At 38.6% G+C, this 22,488-nt stretch overlaps 1 protein-coding gene across 1 annotated transcript in view; it reads right to left on the reverse strand.

Annotated features, from left to right (window-relative positions):
• Positions 1–22,488, reverse strand: part of LOC127797573 (uncharacterized) — a 38,499-nt gene that overhangs the window by 11,379 nt on the left and 4,632 nt on the right. Inside the window, exon 7 of the mRNA XM_052330591.1 lies at positions 3,965–4,137. Within this exon, the coding sequence (XP_052186551.1) occupies positions 3,965–4,137 (173 nt within the window). The remainder of the gene's footprint in view (positions 1–3,964; positions 4,138–22,488) is intronic.

Raw genomic sequence — 22,488 nt, forward strand, 5'->3', positions numbered from 1 at the left:
CCCAGGGTTGGCCTGGGGTTTAGAAAGGAAATTGAGAAGAATTTGGGAGAGAAAGAGCAGAATTGGAGGGAGAGACTGAGCAGAAACAGAGAGAATAGAAGTAAAACAGGGGAAATCGAGAGAGAAATGTAAGGAAAGAAGCCTGAATTCAATATTTCATTTCCTAATCCATTCTTTACATACTATAGCCTATTTATTACTAAAAGTAGATTCTAAAAACAGAAATCATAACCACCTATAGCTAAGGGAAAATATCTCTAACAGAAAGAAAAAGAAAATTACAACTACTACCCTTGGAACATGACAAATTTTCCCCCCTTGAAATATTTCTTGTCCGCAAGAATCTTATTACCATTGAGTCATTCCTTTATCCAATTCTAGCTAGCTCTCCTACTTTGTTGTCTTCCTCTAAGCCTTCCATGTTCAGCAACTGTCTTCGATATTGGTGGCCCGAACTGAATTTGTCCCCACATCTAAAGCATAATCCAGGCCTTCTCCTTGGCTCTATTATAGGAGGTTTGGCTGCATTAGGGCTAGTGTGAACCCTAGGATGCTCTTTTCCCTAAGTTAGACCTGAGGCTGCAGTCCAAGCATTTTCTCCCACCTCCTGACTACTTGGAGGATAACCTTCTGATAGAGTTCCGTGCCTTTTGAAAATAGCTTCTAATGCAAGCTCCTGCAATCTCAACTTCTCAGCTGCTTGCTACACTATTTCCAGCTGCATCATCTTCACAATCGGTTTTAATTCGCCATTCAACCCACTTATGAAATTAGACACAAAATATGCTTCATTCAAGGTCGGATAAGATATGCTCACTGACGATTTCAACTCCTCAAACCTAATTTGATACTCTTCTACCGAACCTTCCTGCCTTAGCTTATTGAATTCTTCAATGACATTTGTCCTATTTCTTTCCCCGAATCACATACAAAAATCCACAAACTTCAGCCAACTCAATTCTGTCCTCCTCCTACTCCACCCTTGGAACCATACATCCCCTGTCATTGAGATAAGTAGCTGCCAAATTCACCCTTTGTCCTTCCGCCACTCTATATTGGTAAAAGAATCATTCACATCTCCGTATCCACCATCTTGGTTGTCTCCTTCGAATGCCAAAATGTCTAGCCTTGGCAATGGGGTGTGATACTAATTCACTTGTGCTCCCCTAGCTGAATTTTCCTGTAAAAATTCTGATCGTTCCTCTGTTTCCAGAGGATCAGGAGCAAGCTGCCAGGATCTTGCCTCTATTAGAATCGGAGTCGAGGTGGGCCTTGGAAGGAAGTTCACCGGCAAGCTCACGTTAGGAATTCTAGAGAACAAACTTAGGACAATGCTTAGCTGCTGTCTAAAACTAGAGAATTCTTCTCAAAGAGTAGAGAAGTCTTTTCTTAGATTTCTCTCCACCACCATTGTCTTAGCTCTACCTCGACTCACTTCCTCTTGAGTCTGACAGGGGCTAGGGGCCAAGTTCCAACATCTCCAACCTCTCCTCTATCTGCTCCTTGTCCTGTTGAAGGCCCATCTCCATCACATCCAAACACATCTCCAGTTGTTTCATCCTTGTTCCTTCCACCATCACTGGATTCACCTGTTACTTTTGATCACTTGGCTACCCAACTTGCTAAAGTCGATTGACGGTGATAACCAATCGGAATTATGAAAACTCTTATTGTCTTCACTCAGTTAGCTTCCAGCTCTATGAACCTAATCAGTGGATATTTTCGATCATGATGGCATTGAATTTCGATCGCTCGGAATTTGTTGCTAGCTGGAAGCACTCGAAACTAAATGCTTGGAGATCGCTTGGCTTTGAACATTTTCGATTGGATTTGCTACTTGTCGTCAACTTGATCGCTCAAACTCCGTTTGCGTTCGTTGTGATTCAACGACCGCCCCTAGACCTACTTCCACTTCACGCCTTTCTTTCTTGGCGAAATCGACGCCTTTGTCTCACCCAATCACCATCCAATGGTCGAAGGACCACTGGCTCTGATACCAAAATCTCACAAACTAGGGTTGGGTTAGGGTTTAGAAAGGAAATTGAGAAGAATTCAAGAGAGAAAGAGCAGGATTGGAGGGAGAGACTGAGCAAAAACAGAGATAACAGAAAGAAAATAGGGGAAATTGAGAGAGAGAAATATAAGGAAAGAAGCCTGAATTCAATATTTCATTTCCTAATCCATTCTTTACATACTATAGCCTATTTATAACTGAAAGCAGATTCTAGAAACAACACCCATGTGCTCTTCAACAGAATCATAACCACCTATAACTAAGGGCAAATAACTCTAACAGAAATCAAATGTCTCTACCATTGGAACGCAACAAACAGGAAGAAAGAAAAAAACCCTCAATATTGCAATGAAGCCTGATGAGTCGATTCAGCTTAAGAGGTTTGATGGTCGATTCACGGAAGAGTTGGTGATCAAACTGTTGATGCTGAGACTTGAGGACGAGAAAGGCTATTTTGAGTTGAAGAGTCATTTTGTTGAATGGTTTAATACTCTTTTTTAGTTGTTTTTTTAAGGGTTTAACTCTTATATATAAGGCGCATCAGGTGCACCTCAAGAGCCTAGGTGAGTGCCTCATGGATGGTGATGTCCCTCGGTGGTAAGGGGTGGACAGAGATGCACCTCTATGCACCTCGCTCACCTTTGACAACTATAATCACAATATGTAAAATTTGTAGTAAAATGGACCCCTCCCCTTGTCAAATAATCTAAGGCTGGTGTAGAAAGTTGGTTGTGGGCATTCTAGGACCTGCTGGTGGTGGAGCATTTAAAAGGAGTCACATAGGGGGATTGCTTGGAGAATTCCTGCTTAATCTGGTGGAGCCTGATGGTGTCACAGTGGAATTATGGGCAGCAGGGAACGAATTCCAGTTTGCCGTGATAACATGTGTTCAAGAAGGTGATTCCAAAAAGGAATGCTAGGCAACTAGCGTTACATATCAGAATGGCTGGAGATGGAGTGCCACACGGGTATACGAGGTATTGGATCAACTACACCTAACAACAAATGCTTTTATGATATGGGGCCATGCAGATTTTGCACAGTAGTGGGTCCTAGGGTGTCATTCATCTCCTATCGTTGTGGGCTTCATTGAAGACACTAGGATCGAGGTAGACTCTATCCAAAGTGGGCCCCTTCAAGCCCAAGGGATGTGGGAGTTAGCATGATGAGAGTATTGCATGTTCGGGTGGGGGAAAATGTATGTACCATATCTATTGAAAATGTAGTGCTACATAGGTATAAAAGGTTTAGGGTCAACCAGATTTAACAACAATTACCTTTTAGGATGTGCACTAGGGTCTTGTTGGCAGGCTAATAAAATGATCCCAATTTCATTATTAACCTCAAAGTAAAATAACTATAAAAGGAACAGTGCCATGTATTCAAACATACAATTGGCTACCCAAGTTTCAAATTCATGGTGGATCAACCTTTACCCATTAAGCTCATTCTACAGGAGGATGGAGAAAGCATTGGCGCAGGTTGACATCTGTTTAGACCCCTGTATACCAACTAAAAATTTTGTAGATTATGATAGTAATTTAAACTCAAACTTTAGCAAAATATTTGAAGGCTTCAATTTTAATTTGGCAGAAAATTAGTAGGACTTCTGTCTGCCTGATTTTAACTTAAAAACTCTGTGTTTCTGTCCTCAAGATTTCTTCTCATTGATTTACAAAGATAAGCATCCTTATTAGTAGGATCTGGAACCATATATAAACTAAAGGAAAGTCAGATATGAGATGTATTCATACTCTAGTAAGCAGCAGAATAGAAAAATGGAAAGACGGGGCAACAAAAGACAAAAGAAGAAGTAAAAAAGAAAAAAGAAACACTTGGCATAGTGTATGACAATCAGATAGGCTGAAAGTTTAGACAGTTTTATAACCTCTTCTCCTAATCAAAGTATATTATTATCAGATAGTGCAAGAGTTCAGGGGAAAAACTGACCTTTTTCCCAATCTCAAGGGATCCTATTTCATTATCCCATAATACTGATTTGGCACCATTTAGTGTCGCCATTTTGAGAACTGTCTCGGCAGGAAGAGCAGTAGGATCAGTTGTTCCCTTTGCATAAACTTCTCGACCTTTGTTAATCAGAGAAGCAAGGTACATCTCATCAACTGTACAGGAGCAATTACATGGGTAAATTTCACATCCCTAGAAATACTACTAGCAGTTCAGAAACTACTATATAAAAGTTTCATCAATAAGTTCTCTTTCCTTTCATTTTCTCTGCTAATATCTGAAGCATACCTTTCAATTACTATTAGAATTGGAATAGATCGATATGTAAAGTGTTTATGTTCTAGTGTTGGCATATTCTGGTGACAAAACATGTTACATTTGTCTAATATGTTTTTGCAACTCTTGATTTCAATTTTTTTAACCAATAATGGTCCAGGTGAGTCATACAGAATTCCTTCCCAAGATAGATCCTGAGTCCCTAGAAGCTTTCAAACCCAATAGACAGTACTGGCGTATAGACATGCTTCACCAGATATTATAAACTTGCAAGAATCTTGGCTAAGATAGCAGGAAGTGGACGGGAATATATGTTATTTTATCTGCCTAATTCTATACGCACTTCTGAAGTTCCTGCCTATCTCCAACAAATATTTTACACTTAGTGCCCTCCCTCTATGTGCACACACAAATAAAATGAGGTTAGTCATGGACATAAACAACATACCAAGTCTTTATCTCACTATGTTGGTTGGCTACATAATTCTAGATTTGCATTTATTTCTGTCCATTGCCTTATCTTCACTAAGGCACATATATTTAATATCAAACCTAAGTGTCTCCCACCAAATCTACCCCTTTTGCTAACTACTTCTACCATTCTATCAATTCTTTGAGCAGGGGCTTGACAGGCCTCTAGTGGTTTTCTTCTCACATGACCAAAGCATTTTAATTGTCTCTTGATAGAGCTTAATTGTATATATATTTTTATCTAATTTTTATCTTAACCTAGTGCTATTTTTCTTACATAAAATGTGTGTTTATATGGATTTTACATTATTTTAATCTTGTTTTGTAAGAATCTAGCAAAGGAAATAAATTCGAAGATTTAGGCGTAAAAAGAAAAAATATATATATTATAAATTTAATTTTAAAATTAATATTATAGTATAAATAAAAATAAATAAATAATTTAAATAATTAATAATATAATTAAAGTTATTATAATTAATAATATATTAAATATTAAATATTATATTATATTTTAAATTATAATATCTATATATATGTATTATATTATATAATATATTAACTTATATTATGTATATATATATAATATTTTTTTGTTGCTGGTAATGGCGTGAATGTGGAGAATAAGGCATGCCGTGTGTGTGTGTATATATATATATTATTAAATTAGAGAAGGAATGTGGCTGGAATTGGATGGCTAGGGCGTCTGCGCTTCATATATATATAATAATAATAAGGGAAGATTAGGAAGAGATTGGAGGCTGCTGGGGACGGCGCCCCAGAAGGAGAAAATTGAAGGGATGCCTCACGCACACCTCGCGCACAGGGACAGAAGTTAGTTTTTCTCACGCACACCTCGCGCACAATTCAAAGCCCTAGTGCATTTATTAATTAATTTTTTTACAAAGAATTTAATTTTTTTTACTTATTTTTATTTTTATTCATCCAATTAATTAATTAGTTCAACTTAGGCTAATTAAAATTATTTTGGTATTGTGATCTAGTTCTCGTAGAATCGATACTCTTTTTATCACTATATGCATATTTGACTAGAGTACACTTATTCGAATTAATTGTGCATAAATCACACATCATCTCTCTTACATTTCATCTTTGATAGGAGCGACTCCACCTTATTACAAATAACCCCATTTATAATATTTTCTTGGAAAAAATAACAAAAAAAACCAAAATCTTTTTGCAAATTTGCTACTTTATCCAATTGTTTCAATTTTGATAATTATATCTCAATTGGCTTAATTAAGTATAATTTTATCCAATACTTGAAATCGATTTGTGAGGCGTGTGTCATTGCTGATATGGCAGGCCACATATCATAAAAATAAAAATGAGTATGAGTGGGACCAACATGTACACAAATTATTTTTCATATTATTTTTTATTTTTTTCGTATGTGTACATGTGGGCCCCACACATTTTTATTTTTATGACACATGGCGTGCCACATCAACAATAGCACACGCCTCGCAAATCGATTTCAGGTGTTGGGTAAAACTGCACCCAATTGAGTCGATTGGGATATAATTGCCAAAATTGAAATGATTAGATAAAGGTGCAAATTCGCGAAAAGGTTTGGGTTTTTTTTTTTTTTTTTTTCTATTTGCCCTATTTTCTTATATGGTTGCATATCTATCTTTAAAATTTTCATCTTGGCTATGTTCATATTTTCACATGTTGGTACTTTATTGCCTAACATATTGTGCCATATAAAAATGTAGGTCTTACATTGTCTTATTAAATTTTCCTTTTAGCTCTAATGAAATCTCACTATCACATAAAATATCAAATGCACTTTTTCATTTTAACCATCTTAACTTAATCTATGGGTAACATCTTCATTGATCTCTCCATTTTTTTGGATGATTGATTCAAGATATCTAAATTGGTCTTTTCTTGGTATAATTTGATGTTCTAATTTTACCACAACATCATCCACACTAATATTTTTCCCAAACTTACATTCTGTATATTCAGTTTTCACTCTACTTAATTTAACACCTTCAGATTCTAAAGTGTTCCACCATATCTCGAGCTCAGTATTCATAACTTCTTTTGTCTCATCTACTAACATTATGTCATTTGTAAATAGCATATACCATAGCACCTTTGCCTAAACATATAGTAAATTCATCCATTACTAGGGCAAATAGGTAAAGACTTAATTCAAATCCTTGATATAGTTGGGAAAGTCTTTGTCACAACCCTAGGTTTCCCTAGGGTTTAGAATGGAATTTTGAAGGAAATTGAGGAAGAAAGAACAAAATGGAGGGGGAAACAAAACAAAAAAAGGGAGAAATTGAGAAGAAAGGGGAGGGTTCAGACGAATAAAGAGGGAGATAGGAATTAAGGGAGAAAACAAAATTGTATTCATTCAATCATTCCTCACCTACTCTCTATTCAACAGCCTATTTATAAGTTGTTTACATCCATGCAGTTATTACCAAACTAACAAACTCAAGTACAAACTACACAACCTAAGGTACAACTAAGGGAAAATATAAACAAGAAACAATTACAACTAATGCCCTTGGAGTCATAACAATTCCCCCCTTCTTGAGAGTTTTCTTGTCCCCAAGAAACTTACTACAACTGTGCCCTCTTCGTCACCCAATTCCCACCAATTCTTCTCCTTCCTATTCGTTCTCTACTCCTTCCATGTTCAATAACTGTCCTTGGCATTGGTGGCCAGGAATGAATTTATCTCCATATTTATAACATAATCCTATTTTCTTTCTCCGCTCCATAGCAGTTGAGTTGGCTGCATCAGGGCTTGGGTAAACTTTAAAATTCACATTTACTTGATCCCCCTCCAATGGTTGATAGAACATAGGCTAAGTTACTGTTGTGATTGTGTTCTTATTGAAAATCACTCCCAATGCAAGCTCTTGTAACTTTTCCTTCTCAGCAGCCTGTTTCACCATCACAAGCTGCATCATCTTGACCATTGGCCTCAACTCCTCCTTAAGGCCACTAATGAAGCTAGATACAAAATAATGCTCCGTTAGTGTTGGTTGTGAACTCCACATCAAGGACCTTAACTCCTCAAACCAAACTTGATAGTCAGCCACTGATCCTTCATATCTCAACTTATTAAATTCTTCAATCACATCCGCTATAGAACTCTCCCCAAAACGTTCACACAGGTCTTCAGCAAATTCAGCCCAACTAACCTCAACTGTCCTTGTTTGAAGCCAACCTTGATACCATGAATTAGTTGTATCATTAAGATAGGTTGTCGCCAAATTGATTTTGCGCCCTTTTGCTACATTGCAAAACTAGAAAAATCTCACATGGACAAATCCACCACATCCGTTTCACTCCTTCGAAAACTGATATTTCTAATCTTGGAGCGAGAGTGTAAGTAGAGGTTTGATAATTACCTATCACCGGAACTGTTGGGTCTAAGATTGGGGGCTCCTTAGTTTGCTACACTCTTGAAACTCTAGGGAGATTGTCATCACTGGGCAAGATTGGATCAGGAATAAACCTCGATAGGGATTTCGATTCTGAAGGTTGAGGAAGAATTCCATCACCAGGCAAGGCTAGATCAGAAATGATCATCGATGGGGGATCTAATGGTAAACAGAATTGAGGCAATAATGTTGATGGCATGCTGAACATGTTGACTATTCTCTGCCCAAATTGATCTATTGACTCAGGATGCCTCTCCAATTCCCTCTACATACTTTCTCGAGATGTAGTGAGATCCTCTCACATGTTCTCCCTTATGGCCGAGATGCCCTACTACAATTCAAGGCCTCCTAGTCCGCATCATCCCCAATTCCAATGCCTCCATTCTTAACTCAAGTTGTTTCATTCTTGCACCTTCTGCCATTTCACTTCCTTCAAGAGTCTTTTCTAATCTTCTTACAAGGCCGATAGTGAATAGCAATCTCATGTGATCGCCTATATCTTGAATATCACAATGCAGCAACCCTAAAACAAAGGATCGATTACCATTCTCAGCTTCAATGAAGATCGCTTCTTGAACCTGCGCCCACTTCGTGTTGTCCTCGTCAAAATTTCAGTTGCAATTGTTGTTGGGGATCCACACTAGCCTAGATCTATTATGTCGCCCGAAGTCGCACCCAGAATCGTCGGCCTTTCTCTTCTGGCCTGCTTTGCCTGTAGTTCCAAACCAAGATCATTGGAATTTGCATGAGTGTTTAGCGGCAATTAACACCCAAGACGCACTAGAAATCAGTCGCACCAAGAATTGTCGACTCTTTCTTTTGAGAGTCGATTGGCTTCGTTGAGCTTCCTGCATCTACTTCTTACGGCTCGATCAATTCTGAAACTGCTTGCTTTGTGTCAAATCTAACCTTAAATTCAACTGCTTAAGATTTTTGCCCAAATTGCTAGAATCACGGCCAAGGATTGGCTCTGATACCAAGTGTCATGGCCCTAGGTTTTCCTATGGTTTAGAATGGAATTTAGAAGGAAATTGAGAAAGAAATAACATAATGGAGAAGGGAAATAGAATAGAAAGAAGGAGAATTTGAGAAGAAAGGGAGAGGGTTCAGACGAAGAGAGAGGGAGATAAAAATTGTGGGGGAAAACAAAATTGTATTCATTCAATCATTCCTCCCCTATTCTCCATTCAACAGCCTATTTATAGGCTACTTACATCCATGCCATTATTACCAAACTAACAAACTCAAGTATACCTTACACAGCCTAAGGTACAACTAAGGGAAAATACAAACAGGAAACAATTACAACTAATGTCCTTAGGGTCATGACAGTCTTACGTATCTTCTCCACATGTTTTAACACGTGCCTTCACTCCAAGATGCATGTCTTTAATAAGTTGTATACACACAATTCAGACTCCATTGTTCTCTAAAACCCTTGATAAAACTTCTCTAAGAACTTTGCCATAAAGCTTTTTCTAGATCTATAAACACCATGTTTATATCCTTTTGTTTATCTATGTACCCTTCCACTAGATGTTTCAACAAATATATAGCTCCACTATGACTTACCAAGCATGAAACTAAATTGGTTTTCAAATACCTTGGTTTCTCTTCTTAATCTTTGCTTAATCACTCTCTCCTAAAGTTTCATAGTGTTGCCAATTAATCTTTATTCCTCTATAATTTCTACAATTTTGAACATTCCTTTCTTCTTGTAAATAGACAATAAAGTGCTTCCTCCATTAGTTCAACATCCCCTTTTATTTAAGGATCACATTCCATAATTTCGTTAACCAAAACGTGTCTTCTTCTCCCATTCATTTCCATACTTCAATCGACATATTATCTAGTCCAATCGCTTTACTATTTTTCATCTTTTTCAATGCTTGATTTACTTTATTATGACGTATGTGTCAATAAAACATTTAATTTCTATTTTCTTTAGAGTTAATAAGTGTCCAAACATAACACTTGTTTGTCTAACTTCATTGCATAATTTTGAGAATATTCCTTTCATCTCTTCTTGATTACCCCCTCAAGGACAAATTATTTGTGCAACCAAGAACATGCCATGGATTCATTAGTAAGAGAAAGATGTGGTACAACAAAAGATTGCAGAAAGTTGGAGAAGAAGAGAAAATCATGAGGCAAATGAGAGAAGAGAGATTTTCAGCAAAGGGAAGAAATCAGAATTGTATTCCAACTCAATCATCTCTCTAATTACATCACCAATGCCCATTTATAAGCTAAAGTTTAAAAAGATAAGTCAAAATTCCAAACAGATAAAACTAAAAATAAAAGCTGAAATAAAAGTTAAAAATTTAAATTCCAATATTTAAATAAAACATAAGTCCTAATATTAAAATTAAAATTTGATAAATTCAAAATTCTCATCATTCTCCTCTTGTTGGAAAAAAAAAAAAAAAAGAAAAAGTGAAAAAAATTGACCTAGATTTTTGTAATCTTGTTGCCCCATCATCCAACCATAAGAAAAGTAGTTTGATTGCCCTTTGTCATAGCACATAACTTGTGGACTAACCCAAGTATAGTCACCAACACGCTTATAATGGGAAGGACTTGCTAATATCATGTGAAGATCTTGCTAACTCCTATACAACTCCAACAGATTGAGGTTAAGTAGTTGCAAGTCTTCTTAGGAATCTAACTGCAATCTAAATTTGGGGGGGATTCACCCAACAAACAAGGAAATGTTGAATCGAATGCATCCCTAGTAAAAGAAATCTGCTTACTTGAAACACTGTCCATTTTATTTGTGTGCGCATAACAAAAGGGCAAGTGCAATGGGTCTTAGGCTTTGGATCATGGTCAACAAAAGGATCAGCAAGAGAAGTAGAATGGCTTTCATGTGTAACAATGTCCTCAACGTTAAATATAAGCTAAAACCAAAGTTAGACAGATATATCAATGTTATATAAATTGGGTTCAATTTGTTTTGAAGAAATCGTTCTAGTTTAGGCTGAATCATAACATACTCCTCAACAAGAAGTTTACAGTGATATTTATTTGAATTAGCTTGCAATTTATTATTGATGATGCCAAAAATTGCACCACCAATCCCTGAATAGACAAAGAACATGGTGATGGTCAAGATGGACGGATCTTTGCAACTAACCTGCAAACTAGTCCATAGAGGGCCCTTTAATGCTCAAGTCAAGAAAGCCATGTAAGGGCCAAGAGGATGGCCATGGAAGATGTAACACCCGAAACCATCGTTAGTGATCGTTAAACATAATTCTAGGGGCAAAAAAAAAAATAAGTTATAATAGTTTAGGGACCCAAGTGTTATTTTTTCCATAGTTTGGGGACCAAAATGAAAAGTTTAGATAGTTCAAATTTTAGCAATACCATGACATACGAATTTCTAGAATATTCTTGGGGATTCTTTGATTTTATGGATATGAATAAATTGATTTCTCTAGATATGATATGATATGATTTAAATATTTCTAACTGATAAGAGATAAGGTAATATTTGAATTTATCTTATGGAAAAGAGGAGATATGAATAAATTGATTTTTCTAAATATGATATGATATGATTTAAATCTTTTTAATTGATAGGAGATAAGATAAGATTTGAATTTATCTTATGGAAAAGAGGATATTTGATTTGATTTGATTTAAATCTTTCTAATTGATAAGAGATAAGGTAAGACTTGAATTCACCTTATGGAAAAGAGGATATTTGATTGGGATCCTTATCAAATAGGATTCTTGACTATAAATATGGCTTTCCCCCTTCACAATTCTTGACTTTCCCTCTCATTAGTTGGCCGACCCCCTCCCTCTCTTTTCTTTGTTTATTCCTTTCTTACTACAAGCAAGACAACAAGGTGTGAAGGTTTTGATTAAGAGAAAAGAGTTACAGATCTATTTTATTCCAATCAAGTTGAAGGTAAGCGCATTATAAACTATCTTCGTGTTTAAATAAATTTATAAAATCAAGTTTCATGGTCCCTCAGGTCATGATTACAAGCAAGTTTTGGGACTAAAGTTTAGCAGTTACGCACGAAGGTTCTTATGCCCACAAGTTGGTAGAATTTATCGTGTCTCCTCATGTTGCAAGTTCAAGTTATCCCGTGTTTAAATATGATTAATAGTTCATTTGTACTTATTGAGATTTATCTCACCCCCTTTATGTTCCCCCTCCCCCCCCCCCCCCCCCCCCCCGATGGCTATGAATAAGGAGGTTGGAGCATGGATGTGGCACGTGGTGGCATTTTCAAAGGGATTTCAAGAATTTAATTTCAGTTTTTTTTAGGATGTCTTTTAGTTAAACCAATCCAAGTTTTTTTTTCTTTCTATCTTTATGTTGAAATAAAGTTTTTTTTCAATAATAAACTCTAGATTTTATATGAATGCTATAAAGCATGTTTTGAAATTTTATTTAAGTTTATGAAAATTTGATTCTCGGTTTAAGTTCCGGGCATGGCAGAAGAAGAGGTAAGGAAGCTGTAACTGGAGGCTTAAAGAAGATGTAGAAGAGGAAGAAGAAGATGAAGTTAAAAAATTCAAGGTTAGAGAGTAGACCTTTAGATATTTTATGTTTGGGCCAATGTGGCCAGGGTTTGAGTTCAGTACCCATCTTGCCTTCACATCTCTCAATGGGTTGGACCTAAGCTTGACTTGGACTTTGGCCCTGTGATATTGCATCTTGGTGAAGATCAATTTGATGATTTGATATGATCTACTTCCTTGATTTGGCATGAATGATGGTGATTCCCAATTTTTTTGGGGATATCCTTAGATTAGGAAGCTTATTGACAGATTTGGATGATAAATTAGTGGTTCTATTTAGCCTTATCTATGCTTCGGGATAGATGATTCCCCATATCAATTCGCAAGTTTAAGGGAACCTTATCTAAGTTGGATGTCCAAGCAGCCAAGTGACATGAATATTGTCGTGGTCTAGGTGTGTTTTGGTGACATGATGATGTGGATGTGTCACATCAAGAGTCCTCCACTTCCTTAGTCCAATGTTAATTGGGTTAAGTATAAATGATATTCAATTATTAATATCAGGGACTCAGGGCATTAGGTAGTCATTACCATAGCTTATATACCATTAATATTATGACGTAGTAAGCCGTTGAAGTAGCTAAAGAGACACACATGGCTTGTCTTGGAATGTGTAGTCATCATATAGCAATGATGGTGTAGGTCTTAGGTCTATACAAGGGAGGTGGTGGCTCATTCCCATGTTACGAATTCTAGATAGATAGATAGATAGATATAGAGAGAGAGCCTAAGGATTCTTGAGGTGTGTTGAGAGCGAAAGAGTGCCTGAGGATGGCAACTTTAGGAGCTAATTTCCCTATTTCTCGTTTGGGTCATTAGCCATGGTCGAGAGTTACGGAAGCTTTTGTACATCCAATCATCGTCATCTTTCATTAGTCAATACCATCTTTCATGGTCTTCAACTATAGACTATGAAGACCAAATATTAGGTTCTCAGCCATTGCGTGTTGCAGTGATCACCTCCAACGATGGCCAATTGGTTCGTCCTTAGCCTTTGGTGGTGGCTGAAGGCTTCATTTGTGGTTCCTCCTTTAGTCTCAATCATGGCCTTCAAGTAATCTTCAGCCATAACACTAACTTCTTCGAACTTTGTTGTCGTTTGCTCCTTTCTTTCTAATTTTGCTACTTCCTTGTGTGATTTCACAAATGATGCGGAGATGCCAAATGAGCTTTAGGGAAGTATCCGACCATGATACATGAGGTTCAAGATATAGACAAAGCCAAACAAGAAGAATTCATGAGGAGTTACAACATTACTGAAGATTGGGTGGTGGAGTTCAACACCAAATTGAGGACATGCCATCTGATAGTTAAGTGTATGTGTGCCTATCACAATGCTTTTGAATTTTGCTTTTAGCTTTTCGAGAGACGCAAGGTGATGCTCCTATTGTAGTACAAAGGGGTCACCCTTGCTCAATTGGCCTTTTGCTTGGAGTTACTTGATCGGCTTCCTCCTTACATGTCATGAGGCCATGATGGCACCAACTAGATGGTTGTTTAGTTTTTTCTATATTACTAGCAAAGACAACTCCTAATAGGTGTCAATTAGTAATCATAGCCAACTAACTAATTTTGACTTCTCCATCTTCGAAACATTCAAAAAATTGGAAGGATAAGTTTTTTTGTTGCCCCCAATCCACACCATCACCCGGAGGTGTTTGTGACATGCAAAACCTATGGAATGTTCCTCATAGGCATAACACCACCCCCCAAGAGGACGTGAAGGACAAAGCTGCCAACCTTAGGCAGTCCTTGGCAGATTTAATGAGTGGTTCTCTTGGTTGCATTTGTTGTAAATAGTAAAAGTATGAAATAGGCACGCATAGGGATATAGAGATAGAAATAGACGTAGACATCGAATATGGTGATTCAGGTAAAATAAGGTAATTAACAAGAATATGCCTAAAAATTATGTTCTTATATACTTCTAATTAGTTATGTTTATCAAAATAACATTCACAAACTGCCATAAGTATTGAAAAGAATAGAAGTATTTCCAATCAATTCCAAAATTTAGCATTATCCATTATATAGATTTTAACACTAAGCCATGATGTTAACGGATTGAGTCCATGGGTGATTAGCTAAATCTGCAACTAACACCTTCAAAGACTTCCGTCCTTGCCAACCTATGTTTAAGTACTTCAATCTCTTGCACACAAAGTATGCAGAAAAGGAGTTTATTATTCTGATTGATTTCTCAATACTTACAAGAGAATTATTTATAAGGAAACCCTAAAAGACTCCTCCTAGGACACTGCACATTGCTAGCAACCGAATTTGAAGATGTCTCCTGCCATACAAAGACTCCTAGTAGTAATGAAAAACTATCAATTGATAAAATAGGAATAAGAAGAATAATCTAATCCTTAACCCCTCGGAATAGGCTATTCAGTTTTGAGCTTATTGTTCCTACGCTTATAAGTTTTATGAATTGGAGGTCTAGGGTTCTTAGTTATAACATCGGAATTGTAAAAATTCTTCCACAAAAGTAGATGGCATTTAAATTTCAACAATCAATTAATAGCGTGTCTAGAATATAAGTAATTTCCATACTCTAGCATATGTTGAGACAAAAATGGACTAGGTGCTTATTAGGAGAAAATTATGGCAGTACTTTTTATGGTTATTTTACAGCATTCTAATTGTTGTTGTCAAAATACAACAATCTATTTTTAATCATGGGGAAATACAATGTGTGTGGTTGATTACGAGAATTTCGAGAGTGTAGAGTCTTATGAGTCTCGGGGATCCTGAGAGTCTCGTCACCAAGTGTCTTGAGAGTCTTGTCACCAAGTGTTTTAAAAGTCTCATCACCAAGTGTCTTGAGAGCTGAGAGTCTCGTCACCAAGTGCCCTGAGAGTATTAGGTATGTGATGCGGTCACCAATCAAGACTCGGCCCAAGGCCGACCCAACTAAACCGGAACAATATCACCAAAATAGTAGTGCCATAATGTTATTTTAATACTTCTTAAGTTTTAGAATTCTACTTGATTTAGGATTCTATTTTATATTTCTACTTGATTTAGGATTCTATTTCATGTTTCTACTTGATTTAGGATTCTACCTCATGTTTGGTTAGAGTTTTATTTTTATTAGGATTCTAGTTGACTTTTATTTAGGATTTATTTCTATTAGGATTCTAGTTGGATTTTGTTTTCCAAATATTAGATGGATTTGGATTAGCCAAACACTATAAATATACCTAGGATCTAGAGTTTGTAATCAAGTTTTAATCAATCAAATTTCAGCAACCTATTTGGGTTTTCTTAGCAAAACAGTCTTGTTTTTGCGTCTTCTTGAAAGCCAAGCTTCGGCCATTGAAGTTTGCTCTTTCAAGGGTTTATTTTGGTATGTTTTCTTCATACTCGCGCTACACGCTGCGTCAGTATGTTAAGTGATAGGAGACTCTCGTGACCTTTTGAACGGGAGACCTGATGAGCGAGAGACTTCTTTGGATCTGACGAGAGGCTTTCTAATGACCGAGTGACCTTTGATAACCGAGAGAGTCTTAATGACCGACGAACGCACGATTAGAGGCGCAGGTGGGTGTCCCCATGTAAATCCTCCAATGCTTAAGTCAGTTCTCAAGAGTGGGAGCGCAAGAAAATACTTAAGAGTGCCCAAGAGAGCGTACTTGAGGTTGGAGGCATGGCCTCCTATTTATAAAGGAGAGAGATGGGGGACACGTGGTAACTATCTCAAGAGTCTCGCGGCCCATCCTGAGAGTTTCGCGACTGTGTTGGTGTATCCGAGGGATGAGATGTGAGTGAGCGACACTCACTCGATCATTTGACCAAGTGACCTAGTTTCTACATGGTTTGGAGGGTAAAAGAGATAGAAGGGGATGAGACCCTCCACTCTGTTAAGTGCTTGTAGGGGGGGAAGACCCCCTACCCACATGGTCAAATGACCATGTGGCCGAGGAGCTCCCACCCACTCGGTCAAATGACCGAGTGGGTGGGTGTTTGTTCCATGCCTTCTTCATGACTTCCTCTCTAGCACTTGGATACTTATTTACAATCTTGCCACTCAGTATTCTATGAACCTTTCCTCATTTGCAAGACATATCAATTGCTCCCTACTCTTTCGGCCGAGAATCTCGAGCGGAAGAGTACCTTTTCCTGCAAACTTTTGGATATTTGTTCTCCTGAGCTATTTCATCTTTTGCACGTTCTTTCGAATCTATTCGCACATTGTGCATTTGAATTTCTAGGCTCTCATGCTTTCCAATTCCCTTACGGAGGTACACGGAAAGTTTGCTTTCCATAGATGTCGAGCTATGTACCGGACAATGCATTTGATTCTACTCCCAGTTATCGCGTTATGCGCAAGGCAATAGGCTTACATTTATTTTTCCCTTGTTGCCAGGCTATGAGTAGGACAGTAGGCTTGAGTTCATTTTTCCTTCGTTGCTAGCCCTTGAGCAGAACAATGGATTTTGGATTTACCCTTCATTGTCAGGCCATGTACAGGATAATGAGTTTGGATTTTTTTCCCAGTTGTCAGGCTGTGAGCAAGACAATGGATTAGGATTTATCCCTCATTGCCGGGTCATGCGTGGGGCAATGAGTTTGGATTTTTCCCCCAATTGTTGGGCTATGAGCGGGACAATAGGCCCAAATTTGTTTTTCCCTCGTTGTCGGGCTATAAGCAGGGCAACGGACTTGAATTGGTTTTCCCCTCATTGCCGGACTATAAGTGGGGCAACGAGCTTGAATTTATTTTTCCCTCATTGTCGGGTTGTTAGCGGGGTAACGGGTTTGAATTTGTTTTTCCCTTGTTGCCAAGCTGTAAGCGAGGCAACGGACTTGAATTTATTTTTCCCTCGTTGCCGGGCTACAAGCGGGGCAATGGACTTGAATTTGTTTTTTCCTTTTTGTCAGGCTGTAAGCGGGGCAATGAACTTGAATTTGTTTTTCCCTTGTTGTCAGGCTATAAACGAGGCAACGGCTTGAATTTGTTTTCCCTTGTTGCCGAGCTATAAGCAGGGCAACGGGTTTGAATTTGTTTTCCCTCGTTGCCAGGCTGTAAACGGGGCAACGAGCTTGAATTTGTTTTTATTTCCTGGAAGCAAAACATAACAAACACACTTTCATAAAGCAATGCGCAAGTAATGAAAATGCCAACATTTTTTGCATGGTTTAGCAAATAAGCGAGTACATCCACTGTTTCATTTTGGGGTCTTATTGCTGCCACTAATCGCGAGATACACAAGTCACGCACAATTTCAAACAGTTTAGTTTCTTGATCTTTCACATAGTCCCTCTTGAATGTGTCTGAAGTTTGCTCCTAGTTGTCTCTCTGAAGGCGTTAATGATAGCTAACCGCCTTTTCCTAAGGGTCTGATCCTTCGTGACTTGTCTTGGCAATGGATAAAGTCTCTTCGCTCCTTTTCCCTTTTGTGGATGCCACATAACAAGTGCGTGCCTTTCGCTGATCCCCTCAAACTTGTCCCACTCCCCCAAGCATAGGAAATTTCATTAACAGATAACAAGAAGAAACCACTGCTCCCACATCGTTGAGCAAAGGACAGCCCAAAATTACATTGTATGTCGGTGATGAGGTCTTAATTACCATTAAATTGGCTTGTCGTGTTGTGGTTTGAGGTTTTGAGCCTAGTGTGACTGGCAATTGAATAGCTCCCATCACGAGGATAGCTTCTCCAGTGAAGCTGTATAAGGGGGAAGAAACCTTTTTCAATTGATCACAAGAGAAATTCATTTGTTCAAAACAATTCCCGTAAATAAGATTGACTGAACTGCCACTGTCAACCAGTATTCTGCTAATGGGATGCTTTGTAATAACAACTGAAATTACTAATGGGTTGTTGTGTAGAATGATTATGTCTCCTTTATCAGCTGGTGTGAACGTAATAAGCTTTTCATTTTCCCTAACTTCCATTATTGAGTTAATTTGATATGCTTGACGGCGTAAGCTTTTCGGGAAGAGGAGGAGTCCCCTGCCATAGTTTCGCCACCCGAGATGACATGTATGGGCTGATGAATTGGTTCATTGTCCAAATGAGGATTCTCTCCATAATCCCTTCCTCTCTCGTGTTGTCTCTAATTTGATCTCTCCCGCTCTTCTTGTCTCTCTTCTCCTCTATGAAGCTCCTTGTCTCTCCTTTGTACATACCTTTGAAGATGTCTTTGGCGAACTAACATCTCAATCTAATCTCTCAACTCCTGGCACTGATCAGTGGGATGACCACGAGTCTTGTGATAACTGCAATATTCTTCCTTATTCTTCCCCACGGGATAGTCAACCTTTTTCGAGAGTCTAATGAGACTTAACCCCTCGATGGCTGCAAGTATGGCCGATCGAGGTTGGAGGAGTTTGGTGTAATGGTGGAATTGGGGTCGAGGTACATCTGATCCCCTAACCCGACCGAAATCTTCTTCAACATCGCGTTCTTTCCTTTTTTGCTATCTATCCTCATTCTTTCCTATAGCTCTTATAACTTTTGTATGGAGCACATATTTGTTTGCCCTAGCAAACAAATCTATCAGGGATATTGGTGGGTCCAAAGATAATGATTCTTGTAAAGAAGTTAGTTGTGTTCCTTGTAACATGGAAGACACTGCCATTTCAACTCGTAAATCACGAATCTCAAGAGTAGCATTACGGAATCTGTCCATATGCTGACGCAAAGTTTCTTTATTCCCCTGTCGAATACTGAGTAAGTATGTAACGTCCTTTTTTCTCCGACTGTTAATTACAAAGGCCTTAATGAATTCTGTTCTAAGTTGCCCAAATGAAGAGATAGAGACCTCAAGTAAACTGTTAAACCATGTTCAGGCATGCCCCAACAGAGTTAAGGAGAAGGCGCAACACATTATGTCATCGTCCCATCCGTGCAATAGCATCAACGACTCATAGTTTTGAATGTGATCGTAAGGATCATCCTTGTCAGAATAGGGGGAGACTTGGGGCATCTTGAATTTCTTGGACAGTGGCTTCTCCAATATATCCGCAGTAAAGGGAAATTTTCTTCCCTGTTGCTACTCTGCAATCGAGATTAGTTTCCTTCGTTCAAGTACCTCTTCAACTACCCTTTTCATGTCACCTTGTATACTTGTTGTTGTTTGGTTATCTTGTCTTCCCCTCGTTGGCGTATTGGCCACGATTTCATGGTAACTCCCCTCTTATGGGCTCTTCACCCTATCATTCATTCGCGGATTATCATTTCTTTTGGGTGCAACGTGGGGATTCTTCCTTGGTGCTGGTGATCTTGGCCTATTCTCCTAGCAAGGCAAAGACCGAGATTGAGAGTCGGGAGTGGCTTCCCAATAAGAATCGGCTCCCAAATCAAGCCGAGACTCATGTGGCTGCATAGGTTCCGGCATAAACCTTCTCAAGATATCGAGCAATGTCGCTCCAGGCATCATGCTTTGGAGTATCCCAGCCATGTCCCGAAGTGCTTGCATACCTTCAACATGTTGTTGTCTTAAAGCCTTATACTCATCCCACGGGACCATAAGTGGTGGTTGTCGCAAAGTCCCAGCTTATTCAGTGGGGTGTGCCTATGGGCTGATGTTAAGCCATAGTTGTTAAAGGCACGCCTAGGCTTGCACCTTAAGGCTCTAGTTCGGCGTCTCGCCTGGGCCGAGGCAAGGCGATTTCAGCAAGGCCCTCGCCTTGCACGGTGAGGTGCGGAGGCGAGAGGCGCGCCTCATGAAACTTAGGTTTTAATGAAAACCTGGGCAGCCTAATTCCTCCCCTCTGCTCGTTTCCAGCATGTAAATGTCCACATTTTCTTTTATTTATATTTTACCTTCCATTTACTTTAATATATAAATGTAAATAAGAAAATACCCCCCATTTGGATTCAATAAAAATATCTAAAAAATTAAAATCCATAACAATAAGAAAATAGAATTTTGGTTTTAGTATAAACTCGAGATTTAACGATTAAAAATCATTTTAAAACAATGAATATTAGTTATCAAAATATTGAGAGATAGTTTTTCAAAATGAAAACATTTTTTTATATGTCTTCTTATAATGCGCTAATCTTCTAGACTTAGAAAAATAGCATTTTTCGAAAAGAAAACATTTTCTTGATTGTGGACTTGTAGTGTTTATATGTTTGTTTAAAACTTTGCATGATGATTGGTACTTGTTTGAGTTTGAGACTTTAAGTTTGAACTTTGATGATGTTTCTAGTTTAGAATTTGCATCATGAATGAATCAACTTTGATGATGTTAGTTTAGAATTTGAAGATAATGAATCATTAATGATATGCATGTGTTATTATTGATAATTTGATAGTTTTTTATGATTTTACAAGATTTTGAGTTTTTTTTCTAAAAAGTGCTCCTTGCTTCACAAAGGCGCCCCTCGCCTCGTGCGCCTCACGCCTTTCAGAACTATGTGTTAAGCGGAGGCGGGGCTGGCTGGTATCCCACCTGTGTATTTAAGGGAGTAGAGCGAGCACCTCCCTATGGCTAAGAGTCTGGAGGAGGTGGGTGCGCTCCCTATTGCTGGGAGTCCCATGGAGGTGGGCGTGTTTCTACGCCTTGAGAAAGAGTCCGTCAATGTCCACGGGTGTTTGCCATATTTTGAGTTGACTTTTTGTTCTTCTTCCCACAGACGACGCCAATTGTTGTTGCCAAAATACAACAATCTATTTTTAATCATGGGAAAATACAATGTATGTGATTGATTACGAGAATTTCAAGAGTGTAGAGTCTTATGAGTCTCAGGGGTTCTTGAGAGTCTCGGGGGTCTTGAGAGTCTTGTCACCAAGTGTCTTGATAGTCTTGAGAGTCTCATCACCAAGTGTCTTGAGAGCTGAGAATCTCGTCACCAAGTGTCCTGAGAGTCTTAGGTATGTTAAGTGATAAGAGACTCTCGTGATCTTTTGAACGGGAGACCTGATGAGGAGGAGACTTATTTGGATCTGACGGGAGGCTTTCTGATGACCGAGTGACCCTTGATGACCAAGAGAGTCTTGATAACCGAGAGACCTGTAAGACGAATGCACAGTTAGGGGCGCAGGTGGGTGTCCTCGCGTAAACCCTCCAATGCTTAAGTCAGTTCTCGAGAGTGGGAGCGCAAGAAAATACTTAGAGTGCCCAAGAGAGCGTACCTAAGGTCGGAGGCGTGGCCTCCTATTTATAGAGGAGAGAGGGGGGGGACAAGTGGTGACTACCCCGAGAGGTCTCACAACCCATCCTAAGGGTCTCACGGCCCATCCCGAGAGTTTCGCAGCCGTACTGGTGTATCCAAGGAATGAGATGTGAGTGAGTGACACTCACTCGGTCATTTGACCGAGTGACCTGGTTTCTGCATGGTTTGGAGGGTAGAAGAGAGAGAGAGGGATGAGACCCTCTACTCACTCGATCATATGACTGAGTGAGTCAAGTGCTTGTAGGGGGAGAAGACCCCCTACCCACTTGGTCAAATGACCATGTGGCCGAGGAGCTCCCACCCACTTGGTCTAATGACGGAGTGAGTACCCACTCGGTCATTTGACCGAGTGGGTGGGTGGGTGGGTGGGTGCTTGTTCCATGCCTTCTTCATTGCTTTCTTTCTACCACTTGGATATTTATTTACGATCCTACCACTCAGTATTCTATGAACCTTTCCTTGTTTGCAAGGCATATCACTAATATATTGAGTTCACAATCCCCACTTGGTATCTCAAATCCAAGGATAAGGAAATTTTAATGCAAGTAAGAAGATGTGGATGTTTATATGCAATCTATGCCAGGTAATAATAAAAGATACTCTCTGAAAATTAGTTTACCGAGGGAAAGCAATTAAACCAAGTTTC

This window comes from Diospyros lotus, chromosome 3 (genome assembly GCF_014633365.1).
Source record: "Diospyros lotus cultivar Yz01 chromosome 3, ASM1463336v1, whole genome shotgun sequence".
Classification (NCBI taxonomy): Eukaryota; Viridiplantae; Streptophyta; class Magnoliopsida; order Ericales; family Ebenaceae; genus Diospyros; species Diospyros lotus.